Source organism: Asterias amurensis, chromosome 16 (assembly GCF_032118995.1).
Source record: "Asterias amurensis chromosome 16, ASM3211899v1".
NCBI classification, from domain to species: Eukaryota; Metazoa; Echinodermata; class Asteroidea; order Forcipulatida; family Asteriidae; genus Asterias; species Asterias amurensis.
In genome coordinates this window covers 5,702,062-5,712,962 of record NC_092663.1, presented here as the reverse complement: position 1 = coordinate 5,712,962, position 10,901 = coordinate 5,702,062, and the positions used below count along the sequence as shown (strand labels likewise).

At 38.2% G+C, this 10,901-nt stretch overlaps 1 protein-coding gene across 2 annotated transcripts; it reads left to right on the top strand.

Annotated features, from left to right (window-relative positions):
- The first annotated feature begins 87 nt into the window (after positions 1 to 87).
- On the top strand, positions 88 to 10,855 carry LOC139948776 (uncharacterized). 2 transcript variants are annotated; one of them, XM_071947098.1, is made up of 8 exons: positions 88 to 325; positions 4,373 to 4,454; positions 5,210 to 5,449; positions 6,383 to 6,460; positions 6,889 to 6,967; positions 7,792 to 7,835; positions 8,646 to 8,722; positions 9,451 to 10,855. In XM_071947098.1, exons 1-8 carry the CDS (start codon positions 273 to 275, stop codon positions 10,358 to 10,360), a joined length of 1,563 nt encoding a protein of 520 aa, XP_071803199.1. In that variant the 5' UTR covers positions 88 to 272; the 3' UTR covers positions 10,361 to 10,855. The 2 variants fall into 2 exon arrangements, with proteins under 2 accessions (XP_071803199.1, XP_071803197.1); XM_071947096.1 differs by having other exon boundaries at positions 8,640 to 8,722.
- Positions 10,856 to 10,901: the final 46 nt, after the last annotated feature.

Sequence of the window (10,901 nt, the reverse complement as noted above, 5' to 3'; positions counted from 1 at the left end):
GTTAAGGCGATGTTAAAAGAAAACAACTGTTTAGTTTACCAGCTATAAGAACTGCACACAACTATACACAACAATCATGCTGGATACCAACAGCAGTCTCTGCGTGCAAAAGTGTGATTTTTAATAAATAACTAGTTTTTAGGGGGTCCGTTGTCAACGCAACAGACGCTATTCTATCAAAATAATGAAGACTTTTGATGTTTTTCTTTCTTTTTTACTTTTCTGAGAGTGATGAATGCTATTTTTGTTGAAACTGGCCGATTTTAAGTAGAATGGCAGGCGATCCTGATAGTGATAAAGTTGCAAAACTTGTCAAACTTAAATTGTAAGTAAACTAACTTTTTTTCTTCTAGACTTTCACCTGTTCACTTTGCTTTTTAACTTAATTTTTAAAGTAACTAAATAATATTAATAATATTAAATACTTAATTTAAGCTCTGGTGTATCTGGTCAGCAAAGTCGGTGTGAGACCTGGTCTTAACACCTGTGTTTTTTTAATAATGTTTTAAGTAAAAGCAAGACACTCACCCCATTTTAATTTACTTCCTCCTTCGAATCGAATATTCAATATTATTGCTCCATGAGGACCATGGAAATAAGAAGTAAACTAAGCAAAGTTACTAGTTAGAGTTAGACATGTTAATGTTACTGTTAGAGAGGTCCTGTTTTTTGTTATAAAAACTATCAATGCGCGAAAAGACCCCTGTGAAGGCTGCACTCAAATTCAATAGTATTGAATTTGAGTGCAGCCTTCTTCTTCTCTTGCCTATCTATAGCCTCAGAGGCTATCTTGACGAGGGCTGGTCATCTCGCCACCTAGCAAGCTCGCCACCAACAAAGTCGCCCCCTGCAAAGTCGCCCCCTAACCGGCTCGCCCCGAGTTGTTACAAAGTCGCCCCCTGACAATGTCGCCCCCAGACAATGTCGCCCCCAGCCAATGTCGCCCCCTAGCAAAGTCGCCCCCAGAAAATAGTTAAGGGTTAGGGTTAGGGTTAGGGTTAGGGTTAGGGTTAGGGAGACGATAGCCGGACGAAACCGAAATAGTTCTAGGAGTAGGGTTAGACCTTCCACAAGCACATTACTTCATACAGAATTTTTTCTGAAAATGTTTTAACTATATTTTTTTACCATAATTATTGTAGCCTTAATTATTTTCCGAACAACATCTGGGGGCTACTTTGCTAGGGGGTGACATTGGCTGGGGGCGACATTGTCAGGGGGCGACTTTGCTAGGGGGCGACATTGTTGGGGGCGACATTGCCAGGGGGCGACTTTGTTTCAACCCGGGGCGAGCCGGGTAGGGGGCGACTTTGCAGGGGGGGACTTTGTTGGTGGCGAGCTTGTCAGGTGGCGAGATGACCAGCATTCATATTGACAATAGGCAAGAAGAAGAAAATTAATGTTTACTTCGTTTATCCTCCTCTTACCAGTTTTCACGGTACTATTAATTATGCCTTTTTCTTTGAATTGGGAAAAAAATAATAATGCCATATTATCAACTGATGCCCTAATTACCTTTATTTGTTTATATGAAGTATGCAAACATATATTAAAACTTGATGGACATTGAAATGTTCACACCACACACTGATCTTTGATGACTTCAACTGGCCCCATTTGTTTTGAGTTTTTCCTGTTTTCATGGCAAACGAAAAAGTATGGTTTCCCGGTGAAGCCATACATGGAAGACTACAAGTGTTCTTTGAGACTCTGTGTATGACTATACATGTATAGCCAGCAGTTGTCTTCATTTTATTCACAATATTTTTTTATTAAATTTTAAAAATTACCATGTTAACTTGCAAAAAATAAAAAAAATAAAAATAATAATAAAAAATGTGAATAATTACTGGCTTTCAAATCTGATTTTTTTTTTTTTTCATTTTTTTTCTTAATATTTATAACTCAGCGTATAAATAAACAGTGATAATTGAATCAGCAAGCTGATGTTTAAATTTTAAAGGAACACGTTGCCTTGGATCGGTCGAGTTGGTCTTTGAAAAGCGTTTGTAACCGTTTTTTATAAAATGCATATGGGTAGAAAGATGTTGTAAAAGTAGAATACAATGATCCACATAAACATGCCTCGAAATTGCGTGGTTTTCCTTTTACCTCGTCAACTAACACGTCGGCCATTTATGGGGGTCAAAATTTTGACTCCCATAAATGGCCGACCATGTTAGTTCGCACAGTAGAAGGAAAACCACGCAATTTCGAGGCAAACTTGTGTGGATCATTGTATTCTACTTTTAAAACATCTTTCCAACCATATGCATTTTATAAAAAACGGTTACAAACGCTTTTGTTTTGACCAACTCGTCCGATTCAAGGCAACGTGTTCCTTTAATATTAATAATAATATTGATATGATGGTTAAAAAATAAAAAACTCGAAAAAATTAGAAAATTATATGAGGCACATGGCTTCTTTAAGCCTCTGTATTTTTTTTCAAGAATGCTCAGCAAAATATTCAGTCACATGATTTGATCATCATGATTTGTGAATTGAAATAGTGTTTGATTAAACTTTTTCGGTGGGCAAATATTTTTATATGGTCTCAACATTATGACATAATGTTGTACCTTGTAGAAATGCCTAAAATACCAAACTTTTTGCATTTACAAAATACAAGTGCAAATAACCAGTGGAGCCTTACGTGTTTCTAAGTTTTGTTCAAGGGGGAGAGGAGACTCTTTGCTTGGCAAATAAAACCACACAATTTTTATCTAGGGACTGTTTACATAGTGCACAGAGAGGTAAAAGATTTGCCACAATTTTGGGGACACCTCGAAAACAGGACCTCCTACGATATATTTTGTAAGAAGTGATCCATATTTACAAAGGCCTTTTAATAATAATAATAAAATAATAATAATAAGACTTGTAATGCGCACATATCCACCCTGCTGGGTGTTCAAGGCGCAGTATTAAAAAAACCAACAACAAACAAAACAAAACAAAACAAAACAAAAACAAAACAAAGAAAAACAGACACAACAAAAATTAGTCCTTGAAAACCTGTGACATTAGATAAGTTTTGAGAAGAGATTTGAATGTTGTGGTACAAAGACAAGTTCTAAGATAAAGTGGTAGAGAGTTCCAGATGCGTGGCGCAGCTGAAGAAAAAGACCTGTCTCCCCATGAGTGTTGAGACTTGGGTTCAATGAGAAGAAGCATGGAACTTGATCGAAGATTTCTTGATGGAGTGTAAACTTGGAGAAGTTCAGAAATATAGAGGGGAGCCTTGCCATTAAGTGCTTTGTGGACAATGAGCATCAGCTTGAAGATGATTCGTTGAGAGATAGGGAGCCAGTGTAGTTGTTTCAGAATGGGGGTGATGGAACAGGATTTCTTAGACATTGTCACAATGCGAGCAGCAGTATTTTGGAGGCAATGAAGACGGGAAATCTGGTTGTTAGGAAGACTGTAGAGAAGAGCATTGCCATTGTCAAGGCGAGAAGTAACAAATGCGTGAATGACCTTTTCAGTGGCACTTTTGTCCAAGTACTAACGAATCTTACCAATATTCCAGATGTGGTATGATGACAGACGAACGATGTTGTTGATGTGTGGTTGAAGTGTCATTGATGAATCAAAAATAACCCCTAAGTTCCGAGCTTGCAGCGAGGGAGCTAGCTGAGCATCACCGATGGAAATGTATGGCACTGAAACCTTAGTTAACTGTTGACGTGACCCAAATAGAAGGAACTCTGTCTTATCATCATTTAATTTCAGGAAGTTTTGTTGTGTCCAACGTTGAATCTCTTGGATGCATTTCTCAAGTCTTGCAATAGATGCATTGGCTTTTTCTTGAGAAGATTTAAACGTGATGTATAGCTGAGTGTCGTCTGCATAGACATGGTAATTCAGATTAAATTTCAGGATGATGTCACGAATCTGTAAAGTGTACAGCATAAACCACTGCGGGCCCAGGACCACCCCTGTGGCACAGAGTAGTTCAAAACAACAGGGTCGGATACCGCGGTGCCAATACAAACATGCTGAGTTCTATTGCTAGATACGATTTGCACCATGCTAGGGCTGTGTCCTCTATTCCAAGGTGATTCTGGAGCCGAGAGAGAAGGATGTTGTGATCAACAGTGTCAAAAGCAGCACTCAAGTCTAGCAGGACCAGTGCTGTAAGGTTACCATTGTCCATTGCAGAAACTACAGCTTTGACTTCAGATTGGGCTCAGGCCCTGTGATTGTTTTTACCATTAAGTGTGCTTTGCGTATACGCTCATCAGGGCATCAGATGAGAGAACGAAGCCTGAAGCCGAATCCAAAGCGGAAGCCATGGATTTGAAACGAGCCTCAGTCTCCAATTTGTTCCGACAACTTGACATGTTTGATTTTTTTTTTTTTTTCACAGAGAGGACTATTTCAACAGACAGCGTGTAGAGAATGAGTTTGATTCCTCTGGTAAAGGAATACACACAACAACACCACTAGTAGTAAGATATTGTCTCTTCTTTACAGTTTTTAACACTTTGTGTTTGTAGTCCAGGGCAGTTGCGATAACGTAACCCTCCTCCCGATGGCGGGAGGAGAGTTACGTCATCGCAATTGAGTCCAGGGGTGGATTTCATACAGAGTTAAAGACTAGTCTTATCTCCAGATCGGTTGAGTTACTCGTCCAGTTCCTTAAAGGGTGGCTGCAATGGGTTTTTTAAAAATTTAAACGATTGAACATGACTTTTTAAACCTAAAATATATATATATATATATTTTTAATGCGCAAGTATTTTAAAAGTGGTTTTCAAGAGATTAGGGGAACCCACCCGCCCCTAAAAGGGAGCCTTCATGTGACGTCATGTCGGGAATCCGCGCCGTTGGGCCCCCTGGCTGTGTGCATATAGAGACGTGTGCACTGTGGGCCTGGTACCTAGGCGCGTGTAGTTAGGGACCAGACTCTTTTTGCCGACGATATGTTTAAATTCCCGACGTTAAATTCCCGTGGTAACAATCCACAAAAGGGGGGCATGACTTATTCGCTAATTACGCAAGTGAGATACATCGGGGAAAAAACAAAACACATTTTATTGATGTTCAACACATATATCAGAAATAAATGACAGCAAAATTAACTGTTTTATTTGAATTCACTGCAGCATCCCTTTAAGTGCCTAGGGAGCACCTTATCATATGATGGCTTTATGTATGAGAATGTTGTTTTTATAATGCAATGGGTGGTCAATTTAATTTGTAGGTGCAGCTGGAGCTAAGCTACCTTCAAGCTGCAGAACAACAATGGAAAGCTAAGAAGAAAGTTACAAGACAAAAGAACCAAGACACCAAACAAGACAAGAAAGAAGCGCAGAATTCAAAAGATGGGGACAAGTCTAATGAAACTGAACTTTCACCAAGAATTAAGAAAAACAGCAAGTTGAAGTCCAGAGTCAAGGGTTCCGAGATTGAACGTATTACAAAGAATGCTGAGACTACAATGGTAAGATCATCAAATATATTGTCAAGATTGTTGTTCTGCTGTGTTTTAAAGGCACTGGACATGCCTTTAATTGTCAGAGACTTGTTTTCCCACTTGGTGTATCCAAACATACATTCAAAGAAAATTTGGACTCAATTGGTCATCAAAGTTGCATATGACTAACGAAATGTTTACTAAAACAGGATCCGACCTCCGACCTCCAGGCATGTTAATCCGGAGGTCGCAGTTTCATATCCCATTCTAGTCAATTTGTCTTTGTTCAACCCAAAATTGAGTGCTAGAATTATTAAAGGCAGTGGACACTATTGGTAACTACTCAAAATAATTATTAGCATAAAACCTTACTTTGTAACGAGTAATGGGGAGAGGTTGATGGTAAAAAGCATTGTGAGAAACGGCTCCCTCTGAAGTGGAGTAGTTTTCGAGAAAGAAGTATTTTTCCACGAATTTGATTTCGAGACCTCAAGTTTAGAATTTGAGGTCTCGAAATCAACCATCTAAAGGCACACAACTTCGTGTGACAAGGGTGTTTTTTTCTTTCATTATTATCTCGCAACTTCGACGACCGATTGAGCTCAAATTTCCACAGGTTTGTTATTTTATGCATATGTTGAGATACACCAACTGAGAAGACTGGTCTTTGACAATTACCAATAGTGGCCACTGTCTTTAAATAACACTAAGGGTCGCTGCGGTACCCACTGCTAAAACAAAGGATTCAAACTGCCTTTACAATGACCGGGCATTCACAGGTGGTCTAAGACACTGCTCTAGAGTTGCAAAGGTCATGGGTTCCAATCCCACTGAGTAGAATGCCTGTGATTTTTGTCATAGATTACTGGAACACACATCAGTGTAAGCTATAAAACCAAAACTAATATGTAATGATTGGTATTTGGTAATTTTTTGACTGTTTTGTTTTATTTGGAATAGAGTCAAGTATCTGTCAATAGGATTCACAGTGTCCATCGATATCGACCTCATCTTACACCTAAAGATTATGTTGACTTGGTAAGTTTCAATTAATTATTGTTTGTGTTTCTTATAAATGTTCAGCCCAGTAGTGTTGTCAGTAACCACAACAGATCCAGTAGTCCAGTGGTGTAATACATACCACAACAGATCTTGACTGATCAGGATCAAATTACATGGATCTGCTTACCACATAACTCTACACAAAGCCCTATAAAGAGCACGATGCTATGGGCCAAAAGAGCAGAATTCCACGGTAAGCAGAGCCATGAAATTGGGTCCAGTTCTGGATAATCAGACAGCCTTGTCAAATGTAAAGGTATAAAGTCAAAGGGGTCTTTGTACTGATTGCAATTCCTTTCTCAAAAATAGTTTTTATTTATACATCATACATGCATGTTGAAATAATTGCAACACAATGACTGCAAACCATTGACCAAAATAACTGTTAAACATTTTTTTTTCAGGGGAAAGTTGCTCACGTCTCTCCTCATGTAAATGCCATCTTAAATACGGAATATGCCTGGAAAAATGCAGAAGACAATGGTAAGATTTGATTCTTGGTTCATACTCTAGAGGCTATGCTTTTCTTACTATTATTCCCACACTGATGCAACTTTCTGTAATGTTTGGGAAACTATTGATGGAAACGGGGGCAAGTAAAGGATGAGACTAATATTCCTAGATCAGCTGAAGGACGCAACAAAACAAGAAACAACTGAGCTTAGGACGCTGATGCTAGGCCGGGATGCGTGGAAGACGACCAGCAGAGTTTCCCAAGAAGGCGTTGGCTGAAGACAACCTCTTGCTCAACTGATTGACTGACTGACTGAAAATAATCTTTGGAATATCTTATTCTGTGATGATGTATGTCAAAATAATCAAGTGATCAATGTATTAAAAACATTTGAAAATACTGAAATCACATTTTGGTATCAATGACACGAAAACCTGTATGATCAAATTGTTAAATGTTTCATGGCTAAGTAAAACAAACAATTTCATAATAGCAAATTTACAGTCGAGATGTCACAGAGAATCTTACTTTATCCTTTCCCCAATGTGACATTATTGCATGAATTAGGCCCTACATTTTGTATTATCATACCTTCATATCTGTTGTTTACATAACCGTTTGTTTCATTATCAAATACACCAATAGGGGCATGCAAGTGTTGAGCACGGCGCCCGCCATTGCTGCTGTGTCTTCCCGTGCCTAGATTATGCACAAAGACACTGCAGTTGTTAAATTTTATCAATGGATGGCGCTACTAATTTTGTTGGACTGGTCTATATGTGTAGAGGAATAAGTGTGTGTTTGTTTCTGCTCATGTGTTTGACTACCTGAATTTCTTGTTTATTTATTACAGATGATCGTGAAGCAGCGAGAAAGTATGTTCAAGAAAAGATGGAGGTAAATACAGAGAAAAATCACTTTGAGATCAGAGTAGTATTATTCATCTTCCCGATCAAGAGAAGTAAAAGATTCATTGAAGATGAAATCTGCTTGTCATTCCATTTTCAACTCACATGCATTTATATGAGAATGTTCCTTTATGGTGTTATAAGTCAGTGCCATGACTGATGGTAATAATAATAATAATGAACCATTTTTGTAGAGCGCATATCACAATCACAGAGAAGTCCCTATGCGCTTTGAGATAAAAACAAAAGAGAAGTAAAAGTTAATAGAGATGTGAAGTAAATACAAAAGCAAAATTTGTAGAATAGTTGATGTATTTGATATACATGTAGACCATTAAGATAAGGTAAACCACACATTAATAAATAAACCCAGTTCAGACAGGCGATCCAGAGTCACGCCGAACCAAATAATTTGTTATTGTTGTCAAACTTTTCATGTACTTTAAGCCGGGTTTATACTTTTTTTCAAATGGGAATGTGATACAAATGTTTACCTCACAGAGCTGTTTTTGCAGTGAATGTTTCGCAGGAGTTCAGCACGGGGCAACTGATGTAAGTTTTTTTCTGGAAAATTTGCGACATCAAAATTTGTATCGCCTTCCGGCCCGCAGGAAGTAAAATTTGTACCACATTCCCGTTGCAGGAGTATCAACTGGAGTTGCCTGTCTGAACCGGGCTTCAAACCTAGGTTGCACTTTATTATTATTAACCCATAGTCTATACAGTTTGCACATCAGTGAAACATAAGTAGTTCCTTTGCACTCATGTTCATATTCATATTCATGCACAACGGTCACAGGCAAAAGAGAAAGAAGATGAGAAAAAAGAGCATCCAACATGTACTGATTGTAGAGAGAGAACTCCTGAATGGCTCAGGTAATCCATCCTGTCTTAGTAGTAATAATATTAATAATAATAATAACAATAAAGACTTGTAATGCGCACTCATCCACCCTGGTGGGTGTTCAAGGCGCAGTAAAAGAAAACAGACAAAACAAAATTACTCTGTGAAAACCTTGTGACTTAAGATGACATTTGAGAAGAGATTTGAATTTTGTGGTACAGAGACAAGATCTAAGATTAAGTGGTGGAGAGTTCCAGATGCGTGGCGCAGCTGAAGAAATAGACCTGTCACCCCATGAGTGCCGAGACTTTGATGTGTTCCATATGTACCTTAATGTAGCAGCGTTGGGGCAGGTTACACAATGTGGCTCTGCTTGGCTGTCATGGCTGAGTGGTTTAGAGCATGAAGCTCAAGTTCTAGTGGTTAAGTCATCAGTGTGGGTTCGAATCCCAGTCGTGACACCTCTGTCCTTGAGCAAGATGCTTTGCTTTGCTATAATTGCCTCTCTTCACCGAGGGGCATAAATGGGTACCTGCAAAGGTAGAGGTTGATCCTATGTTTGAATACCACTGGAGCGCTACGGTTGCTTGGGGATGTATACTCCAAAGAAGGCTGAGAAAGATTAAAGGAATGTTATTGGCCCAATGACCAGGGCACTAATGTAAAGCACATTGATGTGGTTTTGTTTTTATCCCTGATGGAAATTTAACATCTTAAAGAACTTATTATTATTTGTTTTATTATTGTTTTACATGTGCAGGGTACAGAAGGAATCCCCATCAAATGAAGAGAACATTGCAAGAGAACCTGATCAAGAAAGAGATGGAGTCAAGGAGGATTCAGACGATGCGTCTAAGAATGATAAGACAAGGCGACATGATGATAGTGGGCTAGATGATGAATCATTAAAAGAGGATCAAGATAATCTCACATCAGTAGACGATAGACAAGATACTACCAGTGGTCATCTCAAACTAGATACTACCAAACAAGATACTACTGATGAACATAACAAACAAGATACTGCCGATGAACATAACAAACAAGATACTACCACACTAGATACTACCGATGAACATAAACAAGATACTACCACACAAGATACTACCGATGAACATAACAAACAAGATACTACCACACAAGATACTACCGATGAACATAACAAACAAGATACTACCACACAAGATACTACCGATGAACATAACAAACAAGATACTACCACACAAGATACTACCGATGAACATAACAAACAAGATACTACCACACAAGATGCTACCGATGAACATAACAAACAAGATACTACCACACAAGATACTACCGATGAACATAACAAACAAGGTACTACCAGTGCTCATCTCAAACTAGATACTACCAAACAAGATACTACCAACGAACATAACAAACAAGATACTACCAGTCTTCATGACAAAGGTAATGAAGTCATTGAATCAGGAGAAAGGGATGATGCATTTAATGATAATCTAAAAGATGATAAACAAGATGTTGAGAGAGAGAATGTGGAAAAAGGAGACGAACAAGCTCAAGAAAGTGATATCAAAGAACATGAGGATAGACATCAAGACATTCCTGACGATAAGGATGAACTTAAAACAGAAGAGTATGTTAGAACAGAAAGCATGTTATCATTAACTACAGTTGACAATTCATGAACTAGTAATGCTTTTGAATACAGGGACGGTTTGTACACACCCACAAAGTGTTGTGACCCTTGACAAATCATTCTATCTTCTCCAACAGAACATGTCCAAGCCTCATTCAAAGACTAGAGTGTTGTACTTTTCATTCGAATTTGAGTTGTTGGATAGAAACACATACTTTTGTAAATTGAAATGTACCAGAAGTAGGCTAGCAAAAAAAAACCATGAATCTAAATTTCCAAAAAATGTTTGCTGTAAATATTCCCGATCTCGTTTGTATTGTGTTCATGAATTATAATGAGATTTTGACATTTAATTTGCACTGCGAATAAATAATATTACTGTTTTACCCATGAACTGATATGTGTAAATCACTATAATTTTTGTATTTTTATTGTATATTGCTTTATCTATGAGAGTCGCAAAGCACTTTCATCAATTATTGTTGACATACCTAATTCTGATGTTCTTGCATTATGAGACCCATATAAGTATCATCTTACAAGAGTTTACAAAGTGCTGCAGCTCTCTCAGTAGCCACTGCCAGCAACAC

What these genes read in the sequence shown, in the direction of transcription:
- LOC139948776 (XM_071947096.1), top strand. Translation starts at nt 273, where the DNA reads ATGGCAGGCGATCCTGATAGTGATAAAGTTGCAAAACTTGTCAAACTT. An exon ending in CTAAAGATTATGTTGACTTG is followed by an intron (nt 6,461 to 6,888) that starts GTAAGTTTCAAT and finishes TTTTTTTTTCAG; the next exon opens with GGGAAAGTTGCTCACGTCTC. An exon ending in AGAACTCCTGAATGGCTCAG is followed by an intron (nt 8,723 to 9,450) that starts GTAATCCATCCT and finishes TTACATGTGCAG; the next exon opens with GGTACAGAAGGAATCCCCAT.